Genomic DNA, 16,024 nt, shown 5'->3' on the forward strand with positions numbered 1-16,024 from the left:
CCTGTACCCTCGGGTGCTTTTACTTGGTGTTTCATAGAAACATAGAAAATAGATGCAGGAGTAAGCCATTCGGCCCTTCGAGCCTGCACCGCCATTTAATGAGTTCATGGCTGAACATGCAACTTCAGTTCTCCATTCCTGCTTTCTCGCCATACCCCTTGATCCCCCGAGTAGTAAGGTCTTCATCTAATTCCTTTTTCAATATATTTAGTGAATTGACCTCAACAACTTTCTGTGGTAGAGAATTCCACAGGTTGATCACTCTCTGGGTGAAGAAGTTTCTCCTCATCTCCTCCCCTCCCCTCCCCTCTCCCTCCTCTCCCCTCCCCCTCTCCCCCCACACCCTCCTCTCCCCTCCCCTCTCCCCCCACACCCTCCTCTCCCCTCCCCTCTCCCCCCACCCCTCTCTCCCCTCCCCTCTCCCTCCTCTCCCCTCCCCTCTCCCCCCACACCCTCCTCTCCCCTCCCCCCACACCCTCCTCTCCCCTCCCCTCTCCCCCCACACCCTCCTCTCCCCTCCCCTCCCCTCCCCTCTCCCCCCACACCCTCCTCTCCCCTCCCCTCCCCTCTCCCCCACACCCTCCTCTCCCCTCCCCTCTCCTCTCCCCGCACACCCTCCTCTCCCCTCCCCTCTCCCCCCACACCCTCCTCTCCTCCTCCTCCTCCTTACCCCTTATCCTTAGACTGTGACCCCTTGTTCTGGACTTCCCCAACATTGGGAACATTCTTCCTGCATCTAACCTGTCTGAACCCATCAGAATTTTAAACGTTTCTATGAGGTCCCCTCTCATTCTTCTGAACTCCAGTGAATACAAGCCCAGTTGATCCAGTCTTTCTTGATAGGTCAGTCCCACCATCCCGGGAATCAGTCTGGTGAACCTTCGCTGCACTCCCTCAACAGCAAGAATGTCCTTCCTCAAGTTAGGAGACCAAAACTGTACACAATACTCCAGGTGTGGCCTCACCAAGGCCCTGTACAACTGTAGCAACAACTCCCTGCCCCTGTACTCAAATCCCCTCGCTATGAAGGCCAACGTGCCATTTGCTTTCTTAACCGCCTGCTGTACCTGCATGCCAACCTTCAATGACTGATGTACCATGACACCCAGGTCTTGTTGCACCTCCCCTTTTCCTAATCTGTCACCATTCAGATAATAGTCTGTCTCTCTGTTTTTAACCACCAGAGTGGATAACCTCACATTTATCCACATTATACTTCATCTGCCATGCATTTGCCCTCTCACCTAACCTATCCAAGTCACTCTGCAGCCTCATAGCATCCTCCTCGCAGCTCACACTGCTACCCAACTTAGTGTCATCCGCAAATTTGGAGATACTACATTTAATCCCCTCGTCTAAATCATTAATGTACAATGTAAACAGCTGGGGCCCCAGCACAGAACCTTGCGGTACCCCACTAGTCACTGCCTGCCATTTACTCCTGCTCTTTGCTTCCTGTCTGACAACCAGTTCTCAATCCATGTCAGCACACTACCCCCAATCCCATGTGCTTTAACTTTGCACATTAATCTCTTGTGTGTGCCTTCTGAAAGTGCAAATATACCACATCAACTGGTTCTCCCTTGTCCACTCTACTGGAAACATCCTCAAAAAATTCCAGAAGGTTTATCAAGCATGATTTCCCTTTCACAAATCCATGCTGACTTGGACCTATCATGTCACCTCTTTCCAAATGCGCTGCTATGACATCCTTAATAATTGATTCCATCATTTTACCCACTACCGATGTCAGGCTGACCGGTCTATAATTCCCTGTTTTCTCTCTCTCTCCCTTTTTTAAAAAGTGGGGTTACATTGGCTACCCTCCACTCGATAGGAACTGATCCAGAATCAATGGAATGTTGGAAAATAACTGTCAATGCATCTGCTATTTCCAAAGCCACCTCCTTAAGTACTCTGGGATGCAGTCCATCAGGCCCTGGGGATTTATCGGCCTTCAATCCCATCAATTTCCCCAACACAATTTCCCGACTAATAAGGATTTCCCTCAGTTCCTCCTCCTTACTAGACCCTCTGACCCCTTTTATATCCAGAAGTTTGTTTGTGTCCTTAGTGAATACCAAACCAAAGTACTTGTTCAATTGGTCTGCCATTTCTTTGTTCCCCGTTATGACTTCCCCTGATTCTGACTGCAGGGGACCTACGTTTGTCTTTACTAACCTTTTTCTCTACATATCTATAGAAACTTTGGCAATCCGTCTTAATGTTCCCTGCAAGCTTCTTCTCGTACTCCATTTTCTCTGCCCTAATCAAACTCTTTGTCCTCCTCTGCTGAGTTCTAAATTTCTCCCAGTCCCTGGGATCGCTGCTATTTCTGGCCAATTTGTATGCCACTTCCTTGGCTTTAATACTATCCCTGATTTCCCTTGATCGCCACAGTTGAGCCACCTTCCCTTTTTTATTTTTATGCCAGACAGGGATGTACAATTGTTGTAGTTCATCCATGCGGTCTCTAAATGTCTGCCATTGCCCATCCACAGTCAACCCCTTATGTATCATTCGCCAATCTATCCTAGCTAATTCACGCCTCATACCTTCAAAGTTACCCTTCTTTAAGTTCTGGACCATGGTCTCTGAATTAATTGTTTCATTCTCCATCCTAATGTAGAATTCCACCATATTATGGTCACTCTTCCCCAAGGGGCCTCGCACAACGAGATTGCTAATTAATCCTCTCATTACACAACACCCAGTCTAAGATGGCCTCCCCCCTAGTTGGTGCCTCGACATATTGGTCTAGAAAACCGTCCCTTATGCACTCCAGGAAATTCTCCTCCACCGTATTGCTTCCAGTTTGGTTAGCCCAATCTATGTGCATATTAAAGTCACCCATTATAACTGCTGCACCTTTATTGCATGCACCCCTAATTTCCTGTTTGAACCCTGTTTCTGTAGTTTCGCTCATGGCAAAGTCCACGCATTTGATTCACTTCAAATGTCTCCCGTCATGTCGGCAAGATCATGGGCCCACATTTTCATGGGTAGCTAGCAAAGGAACGTCCACGTCTTATGCTGAGGGTACAGTATCAGTAAATATAAAAGCTTCAGTGGGTACATTGTTTCAGTTTATAATCTCATTTTGCTGTTAGTAATTGAAACCATGGTTGTAACATCGCTGTTTTCTGTAACAGCCTGTTCTCCTGAAGGATGATTCCCTGTTGTTTAATTACAGTGTATCACTCAGGCAAGAACTGTTTCCTTTAATATGTTAAGTGTTATTGGGGTCGGTGGGGGGGGTGCACAATAGTACTTCTGCAATACTTTTGTAATGAAAAATTTAAATTTCGATACAGCAGGAAATCAGCATAATGCATTGGTGCTTATGTTACGGACAAGTTAATTATGCTTATTGCATTAACTATGATTGTACATAAAATGGCTAAAATAAGTTTGCTTTTGAATCAATGTAAAATAAAGCCATTCAGTGATTTACTGGAAGAAGAAAAAGGCATTTTGCAGGATGCAACACTTGCATATTATAATCAAATGTCTCCACTTCTTGCACAATGAATTACTTTTGAAGTGCAGTGACTCTTGTTATGTAGGCAGTGTAGTCTACAATTGCCATTTATTTTCAATTTATTTTTTTATTTATTTAAAAGTGTCAGCTGTGGCTCAGTGGGTAGCACACTCACCGCTGAGTCAGAAGGTTGTGGGTTCAAGTTCCACTCCAGAGACTTTGAGCAAAAAATCTAAGCTGACACTCCAGTGCAGTGCTGAGGGAGTGCTGCACTGTCGGAGGTGCTGACTTTCGGATCAAACGTCAATCTGAGGCCCAACTGCTTTCCAAGGTGGAATGTAAAAGAGCCCATGCACTATTTTGAAGAAGGGCAGGGGAGTTCTTCCCCTGTGACCTGGCCAATATTTATCCATCGAGCCTGTTCCACCATTCAATGAGATCATGGCCGATCTGAGACCTAACTCCATATACCCGCCTTTGACCTAACTCCATATACCCGCCTTTGACCTAACTCCATATACCCGCCTTTGACCTAACTCCATATACCCGCCTTTGACCCAACTCCATATACCCGCCTTTGAGCTATATCCCTTAATACCTTTGGTTAACAAAAAGCTATCCTTCTCCGATTTAAAATTAACAGTTAATCTTGCAGAAAAGAGTTTCAAACTTCTACTTCCTTTGCGTGTTTCTACTTTCACTCCTGAAAGGTCTGGCTCTAATTTTTAGACTATGCCGCCTAGACCTAGATTCCCCAACCAATGGAAATAGGGTAGAGAAAGAGATAAACTATCAGTTCCCCTTAATATCTTGAAAAGTTTGATCAGGTCACCAATTATCTTTCTAAATTCTAGGGAATGCAGCCCTAATTTGTGTAATCTCTCCTCGTAATTTAACCTTGGAGTCCAGGTATCATTCTGGTAAACCTACGTTGCATCAACATCACTTAAAAAAAAGAGATTGTCTGGTCATTATTACATTGCTGTTTGTGGGAGCTTGCTGTGTGCAAATGGGCTGCCGCATTTCCTGCATGATAAGTGACTAGACTTCAAAAGTACCTCTGGCTGTTGGGAGCTTTGGGATGTCCTGAGGTCGGGAACGACGCCATATAAATGCAAGTGTTTTTTCTTTTTTGTTTTAAAGCTTGTGTCTTGATGACTATTTTATGTCAGAGCTGTTCAAAATGCAGTCACTGGGCCATGTGACATCGAGTCGCGACATTCTGGCCATCAAAGCTCTGGTGACTCAGCTTTATTTGCACTTATATTTTTATTTGATTTATCTTGAATTTCATTAGCCCAGAAGTTTGGAAAGGACAGTTCTTGGTGCTGGTAGCTCATTGGTTGATAAATCCTAAATCTGAATGCCAATATTTATTTGTTTCGTATCTTTAGATATATGTAAGTTAATGTGAACATTGATGAGCTTTATATGTGCTCCCCTGAGGAACCATGGTATGTACCCATGTAGCACATGAAGAAATGCGAGGACTACCCTGCCCTAGGCTAATCCTGGTGCAGGGAAGGCTGTGGTGTCCAAGGTTGCTGTCCTTTGGATGAGACATGTGGCTGAGGTCCCACAGTTATATATTCACTTTAAAAGTTCCCGTGGCACTATCCGAAGGAGAGAAAGGAATTGTGCTGGCCAGCATTCAACCAATACCACCAGAAACCAATTAACTTATTCAGCGCAACGCTGTGTGTGAAATAGTTGTCACGTTTGTTTACATAGCTCCATAATAAAATCATACAATTGATGCAATGAAACCATTGCCTGCAAATTTTTTGCTGCTCCAACTCCATATTTTTCTTTTTTTTTAAAAAGACCGATCAAATTACTGTGATATATTCTTTGCGACATCACAAACACACAGATGTCACAAGATGGCTTCAATGCAGGTACTTGACAGGTTTTCTGTCATCTGATGTCCTAATTGCATTTACAGCAATGAATGCATTACCGCAGCAGTCCAATAGGTGGAACTATATTACACTTCTCCTCTTTAATGAAGAAGTAATTACAACAAACAATCATCATACATAACTTGCATGGTTATACATAACTTGCATGGTTATACATAAAAGATATATGGACTTATTTTGCCATATTTACAAATCAAACTTAACCACTGGTTTTCTGTTTTGAAGAGGATACCTTTGCTCTCAATCAGAACTTTCCAAACATGGTGTCAACTTGGACTCATTCTAGGCTGATCCTGAGGAAAGTTTTCCTCCAAGGGATACCCTTGATTTACATTTGAACTCTACAACTTCAGACTGTTGGTCTGCCTGACTCGGACTCGGACTTAAATTCTGACTTTCTCTTGGACTTGTTTCTAATACATTTGATGTAGGATATGCTACTGGTACTGTACTTGTAATAAGACTATCTGATTTATCAGAAATAATTGAATCATTCCAACTTTCAACTCCTTCCACATCTGTAGGTAAAATATGATCAATGTGAACAAACCTGACCTATCCATGATCAAACACCTTGACCAAATATGTGTGAGGACCACATATCTTCACTAGTCTTCCTGGTAACCACTTTAACCATTTATGGTGATGGTTCTTCACTCTCACCTTCTGATTTAATTTCACAATTCTCTCTCTTACTCTACCTCTATTACGATTCTCTTTATATACGTCACAGTGAACTAACATAGTGCCCTCTACCAATTTACTTTTACACTCCTTGAATGCTGCATCGCATTCTTCTGACCGCTTCCACTGGACCTGTTTTATCAACAGCTCAGTCACTGTAGACAAATTTGATAGTAACTTCCCATAATAGTTCAAAAGACCCAAAAATCATTGAAGTTCAGTGACATTCTTGGGAGTAGGTGCATTTCTGGTTGCATCCAGCTTTCCCTTGGTTGGATGTAAACCATCTTTGTCTACTCTGTAACCTAAGTACTCCAATGAGTTTTGAAATAACTCACACTTGTGAGCAGTCACTCATACTATGTGCTTCTCTAGCTGTTTGAGCACTTCATTCAATACGTCATTATGGATTTGCCTGTTTGTTGCTGAAATTAATATGTCATCTAAATAACATAGTATCCCTTCAATGCCTGCAAAATCTGGTTCATCGCCCTTTAAAATATGGCAATGTTGGAAGACACTCCAAATGGTAGCCTGTTAAATTGATATAGGCCTAGATGAATAGTTATAGTCAAGCATGACTTTGACTCCTTGTCTAGTTCCAGTTGTAAGTTGGCATTTGTATGATTCAATTTTGAGAAGATTTGACCACCAGTCAGTGTTGTGAACAAATCTACATTTGGCAATATATTGGGTAGATTACCGTAGATCCCTTGCAGTCAGAATCAGGTGAATTTATAATGGGGAACAAAGAAATGGCAGACCAATTGAACAAATACTTTGGTTCTGTCTTCACGAAGGAAGACACACATAATCTTCCGGAAATACTAGGGACAGAGGGTCTAGTGAGAAGGAGGAACCTTATTAGTCAGGAAATTGTGTTAGGGAAATTGATGGGATTGAAGGCCAATAAATCTCCAGGGTCTGATAGTCTGTATCCCAGAGTACTTAAGAAAGTGGCCCTAGAAATAGTGGATGCATTGCTGATCATTTTCCAGCAGTCTATCGAATCTGGATCAGTTCCTATGGACTGGAGGGTAGCTAATGTAACACCACTTTTTAAGGAGGGAGGGAGAGAGAAAACGGGGAATTATAGACCGGTTAGTCTAACATCAGTAGTGGGGAAAATGTTGGAATCCATTATTAAAGACGGAACAGCAGTGACAGGATCGGTCCAAGTCAGCATGGATTTATGAAAGGGAAATCATGCTTGACAAATCTTACAGAATTTTTTGAGGATGTAACTAGTAGAGTGGACAAGGGAGAACCAGTGGATGTGTATTTGGACTTTCAAAGGCTTTTGACAAGGTCCCACACAAGAGATTGGTGTGCAAAATTAAAGCACATGGTATTGGGGGTAATGAATTAACCTAGATAGAGAACTGGTTGGCAGACAGGAAGTAGAGAGTCGGGATAAACGGGTCCTTTTCAGAATGGCAGGCAGTGACTAGTGGGGTGTCGCAGGGCTCAGTGCTGGGACCCCAGCTATTTAGAATATACATCAATGATTTAGATGAAGGAATTGAGTGTAATATCTCCAAGTTTGCAGATGACACTAAGCTGGGTGGCAGTGTGAGCTGCGAGGATGATGCTAAGAGGCTGCAGGGTGACTTGGACAGGTTAGGTGAGTGGGCAAATGCATGGCAGATGCAGTATAATGTGGATAAATGTGAGGTTATCCACTTTGGTGGCAAAAACACGAAGGCAGAATATTATCTGAATGGCGGCAGATTAGGAAAAGGGGAGGTGCAATGAGACCTGGGTGTCATGGTACATCAGTCATTGAAAGTGACCATGCAGATACAGCAGGTGGTGAAGAAAGCAAATGGCATGTTGGCCTTCATAGCTAGGGGATTTGAGTATAGGAGCAGGGAGGTCTTACTGCAGTTGTACAGGGCCTTGGTGAGGCCTCACCTGGAATATTCTGTTCAGTTTTGGTCTCCTAATCTGAGGAAGTACATTCTTGCTATTGAAGGAGTGCAGTAAAGGTTCACCAGACTGATTACCGGGATGGTAGGACTGACATATGAGGAGAGACTGGATCGACTGGGCCGGTATTCACTGGAGTTTAGAAGAATGAAAGGGGATCTCATAGAAACATATAAAATACTGACGGGACTGGACAGGTTAGATGCAGGAAGAATGTTCCCGATGTTGGGGAAGTCCAGAACCAGGGGGACACAGTCTAAGAATAAGGGGTAAGCCATTTAGGACTGAGATGAGGAGAAACTTCTTCACTGAGAGAGTTGTTAACCTGTGGAATTCTCTACCGCAGAGAGTTGTTGATGCCAGTTCGTTGGATATATTCAAGAGGGAGTTAGATATGGCGCTTACGGCTAAAGGGATCAAGGGGTATGGAGAGAAAGCAGGAAAGAGGTACTGAGGTGATGATCAGCCATGATCTTATTGAATGGTGGTGCAGGTTCGAAGGGCCGAATGGCCTACTCCTGCACCTATGTTTCTATGTTACCCTGGTTTACGGTTACTTTATAATCACCACACATCCTTACCTTACCATCTGACCTAGGTACAACAATGGGTGTAACCCAATTAGATCTGTATTAGAGATAATGTTATCAGTCTCTCGTCTTTTGAGTTCTTGCTCCACATTCTCCTTGAGTGCATATGGTATGGGACATGGTTTGCAGTAAACTGGTCTAGAGTCCTTCTGCACCTTACACTCACTTGAAGCCATGGATCAGACTCTCTATTTCGCAGAACACCTTCGGATACTTCTTGATGACATCATCCTTCAATGCAAATCTCGTTTCAACACAAAAAATCGCACGCCAATCTAGCTTCAGTGATCCCAAACAATTTCTTACTCGTAAGGCAGGCTTGCTTCCTGCCACTACTAAGAGAGGCAAGTTCTGAAATTGATCCTTGTATTTCAACGGTACAGCGATACGACCTACCGCAGGAATGTTCTCTCCTGAGTAGTCTCGCAGCTCTATCTTGGATTTCTCCAATGGGAAATCACGAAATTTGTCGAGATATAGCGATTCTAGTGCTGCGCTCATGAATGCGCCAGTGTCAATTTCCATGGGTATCTTGGTTCCTGCAATATCTTCTTGGATGATACTTTTCGAATCGCTGTTAGATAGCCTCGTGCTCCTGATGACATGTATCTCTTCATCCTGTAACTTTTCTTCCATGCTATGTACTCTCTGATGATTTCTACTTATAGCCTTAAAAGCTGGTTTACCTTTCAGTCGGCATGCCTTCGCAAGATGCCCAGTTTTCATGCAGAAGAAACACTCTGCCTTCACATATGGACAACTTTGAGCAATGTGTTGTCCCAGACACCAATAGCAGGACTTCAATGCTCTGTTACCATTGCCAGTTGCTGAGACCTTGGGGTCCCACTGCCTTTTACTTTGAACCTGCAGGCGATTCACCTCGGTTGTCTAATGACTGGAAATGTTATGAAATTCTCGGGAATATTGGTCGGCCATATCCATTGACATAGCTGTCTGACATGCTAAATCAAAAGTCAAGTTAGGGGTTGTCAACATCTTTCTTATCGCTTCATTTTTCATCCCACAAACAAAACGGTCATGCAATGCTTGGTCCTGAAAGTTTCCGAAATGACAGTGAATGGATAGCTTCTTTAATGCAACAATGTACTCACTGATACTTTTGTCATTTAACTGATCTTGTGTTCCAACACAATAACTTTCAACAATTTCCAGGGGCTCAGGATGGTAATGCTGTTCTAACTTCTTTAGAATCTCTGTAAGTGATGTATCCTTTGGCTTGACTGGAACAAGCACATTTTTTCAGGGTTTCATACACCTCGGGGCCTGCTTCAGTCAGAAAAATAGCCCGTTTCCTTTCTAACACCACCCCGTTACGGTTTTCATCATCGGGGACTTCGATGACACTATTCGTGGTGAAAAACATTTCTAGCTGCTCCACATACGCTCCGAAAGTGTCTCGGTTGAAACTCCCCCAAGCGCCCTATTATTTCCATAGGCGTGGCCATCTGGACTCTGGCAGTTCAGCCAAGTGTGCTTGTAATTTACCTTGGATTTTTAGCAGTTCTGCAAACAAAGGACCTTTCTAGTCTCTGTTGCTTGGCTGGAATCATGCACTAACAAAAGTTTCAGCTAGGTTATCCAGGAATCCTATCCTTCATCGCCAATGTGATCTATTCTTTACAACATCACGACACGCTCAGACTTTACAGGAAATTGTCAGGTGACCCGTTACCTGATATCTATTGCATTTACAACAATGGCTGCATTACCACAGTAGTCCACTAGGTGGAGCAATAGTCCATAAGGTCGAACTATATTACAATTGGGTTACAAGTTTTGCCTGGGTTTCTTTTGAGAACAGAATTTTTTGGGGATAGAAAGGTGTAATAACATTTACAAGAGAACGATAAGTTAATGGTGCATTTGGAATTAAATGCCAATTTTATTTTGTTTTCATGTAGTGGAGTTAATACTTTGTATCGGTGTCAAAGTTTTTATCTCCGAATACTCCTGTGAAGTGCCTTGGATCACTGTTAAAGGCACTATATAAATACAGGTTGTTGTATCGAGTGCTGCAGACTTGATCCCGGGTCTCTGGTTAGCTGAACTTGGTCTGACCGGTGACAGAGCTGCTTCAGTTGGTCTCTGTATGTTGGCTATGGGGAGATTTTCAGTGACCGCCCACCCTCTTCCCCAATGCTGGTGTGTGTGTATGTGAACATTGGCTGAGAAGTGGATCAAGCTCTTCTGTGATGTGGCTGAATATCCTGACAATACCAACCGTCAGGGGTGGGGACTGGGCCTGGAGACTGCATCTTCATGGATGGGGGTCGGACGTCAAATTCACAAGTAGTGAAGCTGGCAGGGAAAGAAAACCTTTCACAGCTTGGCCTCAGTGGGAGGTCTCACCTCCACATCTGCTCCATCACTAAGCCCGCCTATTTCCACCTCCATAACATTGCCCGACTCTGGCCCTGCCTCAACTCATCCTTAAAGGCCCTGCTTAAAACCTACCTCTCTTTAACTAAGCTTTTGGTCATCTGCCCTAATATCTCCTTATGTGGCTCGGAGTCAAATTTTGTTTTATAACATTCCTGTGAAGCGCCTTCGGATGTTTTACTATGTTAACTGGAAGTTCTTGTGGCTCGGTGTAAAATTTTGCTTGATAACATTCCCATGGAGTACTTTGGGATGTCTTGCTATGTTTAAAGGCGCTATATAAATGCACGTTAACGTTGTAAGATTTTTAAAGACGCTTTTAATTTTAATTACAGAACCTCACTGCACAGTGGTGTATTTTGATGACTGCATGTCAATCCATCAGTGTAAAAATTCATGCGAATCCATGGGAGCCTCAAAATACAGATGGTTTCACAATGCCTGCTGCGAATGTATAGGCCCGGACTGTATTGATTATGGCAACAAAGTGGTCAAATGTATGAACTGCACCTTTTGAAGACCAGAACTGTGAAGATAGTATGTATCAGCCGTAGAGCTAAAGATGGCGGTGATCTTGATAAGCGAGGTTTTATTTTGTTTTGCTGTTTTTATTTTTTGTTAGATTTCTGCACTTCATGCTTAAGAATGTATACATAAATCATGAGAGCTGATATTACATTTGAAACTGCAGATTTTTTTTAAAATGGTGTAATTTACTGCTGATATTTTGTAATTTAAAAAAAAAACACATTCTTTTAAAATTGTACTGACATATGTAGATATTCAGAAGAAATCAGTTCTACCTTTTCTGACTTTCAATTGATGTATTCCTTTATGTATTATGCCTGCTATTCAAACATTGTTTTGTGATGAATAAACTGATCTTTGGTTGTGACTAGGAGGTGTAGTGAGGTGGTGCTATTTTTCTACCGAGCTTTATGTATTTTGATGTACAACAGTTAAAGCTTTGCGTGCAGATTTTAACTAATTTTTCCAGGTGGGCACTTTTAATCAGAAAGTCTCTCTCCAGATCTAGGTAACCGGAAATAGAAACATCTCTGTTGTGCAATATATTCTGTTGGTTTGGGTAACCTCGGTAGCTATGTTGGACGTTGATAATATTTGTCACTCAGGCTTACCTCAGAGTGATTTACAGGAATGTTGGGAACAAGAGTAGGCCATTCAGCCCCTCGAGCCTGCTCCACCATTCAATTAGGTCACGTCTAGCCTGCACCTCAACTCCATGTCCCCGTTCCTTGATACCCTTGCCTAACAATTTCCTTCCCTTCCCTTGCTCGGCAGGCATAGTGCCTGTGCCAAATGAGGCGCTCGTGACTAGGCCCAAAAGAGAAAGAAAGAAAGATATACATTTATATAGCGCCTTTCACGACCACCTTGACGTCTCAAAGCGTTTTACAGCCAATGAAGTACTGTTGGAGGGTAGTCACTGTTGTAATGTGGAAAACGCAGCAGTCAATTTGTGCACAAGCAAGCTCCCACAAACAGCACTGTGATAATGATCAGATAATCTGTTTTTTTGTTATGTTGATTGAGGGATAAATATTTGCCTGCTTCACTACAGAACTTCTGAGCAAACAAGATTGAAGGCTGTCTTGACACTTTCGGTTCTAGAGGATTGTACTGGCAAGTAATAAAGGTAGCTTATTGTATTATGCTGAAGTATTTTTTTATCATTAAGACCAGATTCCTCCCACGCTCTGCTAAACCTCCAAATTAGGCGAGGACAGTGAGTTGGAACTCCTGCGGCAATCTAATGCAGTAATTCCGGCTCTGTTTCTTTCCCTGCGGAAGCCTGGTCGTACCAGTTCCAACTGCTTCCTGCCACCCCAAGGTGTGGAGCTCTCTTCTGGTCATGTAGTTTGCTTCAAAACTGAGGAGGGGGGGAAACTCCCCAGTGATCCAGGGTTGGCCAGTTGGCGATACACTTGGGTTTTGGGTCCATTGCTCCCTTACTTGTTAGCCCAGTTTTCCACAACTCCTAAAAGCTCTCTGTTGTATTCCTCCTCTGCTTGCATTTTTAAAAAAAAGGACGTGACTGCTGCCAACAAACAGGAAGGCAGTTCAGAGAAGGTTCACCAGGTTGATGCCGGAGATGAGGGGGTTGACTTATGAGGAAAGGTTGAGCAGGTTGGGCCTCTGCTCATTGGAATTCAGAAGAATGAGTGGTGATCTTATTGAAACTTATAAGATTATGAGGAGGCTTGATGAGATGGATGCAGAAAGGCTGTTTCCACTGATAGGGGAGACTAGAACTAGGGGGCATGATCTTAGAATAAGGGGCCGCCCATTTAAAACGGAGATGAGGAGGATTTTCTTCTCTCAGGGTTGTAAATCAGTGGAATTCGCTGCCTCAGAGAGCTGTGGAAGCTGGCTCATTGAATAAATTTAAGACAGAGATAGATAGTTTCTTAACAGATAAGGGGTTATGGGGAGCGGGCAGGGAAGTGGGCCTGAGTCCATGATTGGATCAGCCATGATCGTATTAAATTGCGGAGCAGGCTCGAGGGGCCGTATTTCTTATGTTCTTATAAGTAGTTGCGCATGCACAGTTCCAGTGTGTTTTTTTAAAGACGGTGAAGTTGGGCATGCACCCTGCTTAGATGACAGGAAAGATATTTTCTTTAAAAAAGAACAAGGAAACATAAAATTTGAGCATAAAAGCAAAATACTGCGGATGCTGGAATCTGAAATAAAAACAGTAAATGCTGGAAATCTCAGTGGGTCAGGCAGCATCTGTGGAGAGAGAAACTGTGGGGCCAAGTTTCGGCCTGAGTTGCTCCTGTTTTTTTTGGAGCAACTGGTTTAGAATGGAGTATCTTAGAAATTTGAATTCTCGGCATTTAAAAAACCTTGTCTACACTTTAGAAAATCAGGCGTAGGGAATGGGGGGGGGGGGGGTTTAAAGGGAAGTTTACAAACATTAAACACTTCAGTTTTACAAATAAAGAGCCATCATCAATAATAAATGATAAATACATCAATAAATCAACCAATAAATCAATCAAAAAAAATTAATTTTTTAAAAATTTAAAAAATCAATAAATAAAATATTTTCTACTTACCGACTGCAGCACCGGGAGTCCTCCAACAGCGTGCTGGGATGCCCCCCTCAGTGTGTCTCTGTCAGTGTCTCTGTGTGTGTGTGTGTCTCTCTCAGTCAGTGTCTATGTTTCTGACAGCGAGAGAAGGGGAGGGAGAGGGGAGGGAGGGAAGGAGAGGAGGGGAGATGGGGAGGGAGGAGAGAGGGAGGGAGGAGAGAGAGGGAGGGAGGGAAGGCGAGGAGAGAGGAGGGGAGGGAGGGAAGGCGAGGAGAGAGGAGGGGAGGGAGGGAAGGAGAGGAGGGGAGGGAGGGAAAGAGGAGAGAGGGAAAGAAATGAGGGAAGGGAGGGAAAGAGGAGAGAGGGAAAGAAATGAGGGAGGGAGGGAGGGGAGAGAGGAGGGGAGGGAGGGAAGGAGAGAGGAGGGAGGGAAGGAGAGGGGGGGAAGGGAGAGAAGGAGGCTGAATGGCCGGGCCCAAGACCTCGGGCTGGATTTACAGGTAGGTGGCGTCGGGTCTCGGGGGGGAAGAGAGAGAGAGTCGTGGAGGTGGGGAGTGGGGGAGAGAGAGAGAGAGTCGTGGAGGTGGGGAGTGGGGGAAAGAGAGAGTCGTAGAGGTGGGGAGTGGGGGAGAGAGAGTCGTGGAGGTCCGGGGGGGAGAGAGAGAGAGTCGTGGAGGTTAGGGGGAGAGAGAGAGAGTCGTGGAGGTCCGGGGGGGGAGAGAGAGAGTCGTGGAGGTCCGGGGGGGGAGAGAGAGAGTCGTGGAGGTCCGGGGGAGAGAGAGAGTCGTGGAGGTCCGGGGGGGGAGAGAGAGAGTCGTGGAGGTCCGGGGGGGGGGAGAGAGAGAGTCGTGGAGGTCCGGGGGGGGAGAGAGAGAGTCGTGGAGGTCCGGGGGGGGAGAGAGAGAGTCGTGGAGGTCCGGGGGGGGAGAGAGAGAGTCGTGGAGGTCCGCGGGAGAGAGAGAGAGTCGTGGAGGTCCGGGGGAGAGAGAGAGAGTCGTGGAGGTCCGGGGGAGAGAGAGAGAGTCGTGGAGGTGGGGAGTGGGGGAAAGAGAGAGTCGTAGAGGTCCGGGGGAGAGAGAGAGAGTTGTGGAGGTCCGGGGGGAGAGAGAGAGAGTCGTGGAGGTCCGGGGGAGAGAGAGAGTCGTGGAGGTCCGGGGGGTGGGGGGAGAGAGTCGTGGAGGTCCGGGGGGGGGAGAGAGAGAGTCGTGGAGGTCCGGGGGGGGAGAGAGAGAGTCGTGGAGGTCCGGGGGAGAGAGAGAGAGTCGTGGAGGTCCGGGGGGGGGGGAGAGAGAGAGTCGTGGAGGTCCGGGGGAGAGAGAGAGAGTCGTGGAGGTTAGGGGGAGAGAGAGAGTCGTGGAGGTCCGGGGGGTGGGGGGAGAGAAAGAGAGTCGCGGAGGTCCGGGGGGGGGTGGGGAGAGGAGAGAGAGAGAGTCGCGGAGGTCTGGTGGGGGGAGGGGGAGGAGAGAGAGAGAGAGGGTCGGGGAGGGTGGAAGAGACAGTCGCGGAGGTCCGGGGGGGGAGCGGAGGTCGGTTCGCCGGGGGGGGGGAGAGGGGAGAGGGGAGAGTGGGGTTCCGGTCGGTTGGGAGGAGCCTTATGCACGCAGCCACAGTGAAGCCATTCGGCCAGGGCTAGGAGCTGCGTGCTTTGGGCCCCTCCCACACAGTTTTGGGCACCTGGAGCTACTGCACATGCGCGCCCACTGTAGCGCGCATGTGCAGAGGTCCCGGCACTGTTTTCAGCGCAGGGACCTGGCTCCGCCCTCTACAGCTCGTGCTGCGCCGCGCCCAGCTCCAGAGGACCTCCAGGGAGCCGGAATTTTTTTTAGGTGCACTTTCTGGCGCGAAAAACGGGCGTCCAGGTCCGGGCTGCGCCGTTTTAGGCACGGCCCGAAACCTGGGCCCATAGATTGAGGCAGGGTTATCAGCAGGGAGTCGATGGTTATGGGGAGCATGCCAAGT

General features: G+C 45.6%; 1 protein-coding gene across 1 annotated transcript in view; it reads left to right on the forward strand.

Moving 5' to 3' along the window:
- twsg1a (twisted gastrulation BMP signaling modulator 1a) overlaps positions 1-11,895 on the forward strand; it is a 93,954-nt gene extending 82,059 nt beyond the window's left edge. Inside the window, exon 5 of the mRNA XM_070877015.1 lies at positions 11,342-11,895. Coding sequence (XP_070733116.1) covers positions 11,342-11,523 — 182 coding nt within the window. The 3' untranslated portion in view covers positions 11,524-11,895. The remainder of the gene's footprint in view (positions 1-11,341) is intronic.
- The last annotated feature ends 4,129 nt before the right edge of the window (positions 11,896-16,024 follow it).

Source organism: Pristiophorus japonicus, chromosome 1, assembly GCF_044704955.1.
Source record: "Pristiophorus japonicus isolate sPriJap1 chromosome 1, sPriJap1.hap1, whole genome shotgun sequence".
NCBI classification, from domain to species: domain Eukaryota; kingdom Metazoa; phylum Chordata; class Chondrichthyes; family Pristiophoridae; genus Pristiophorus; species Pristiophorus japonicus.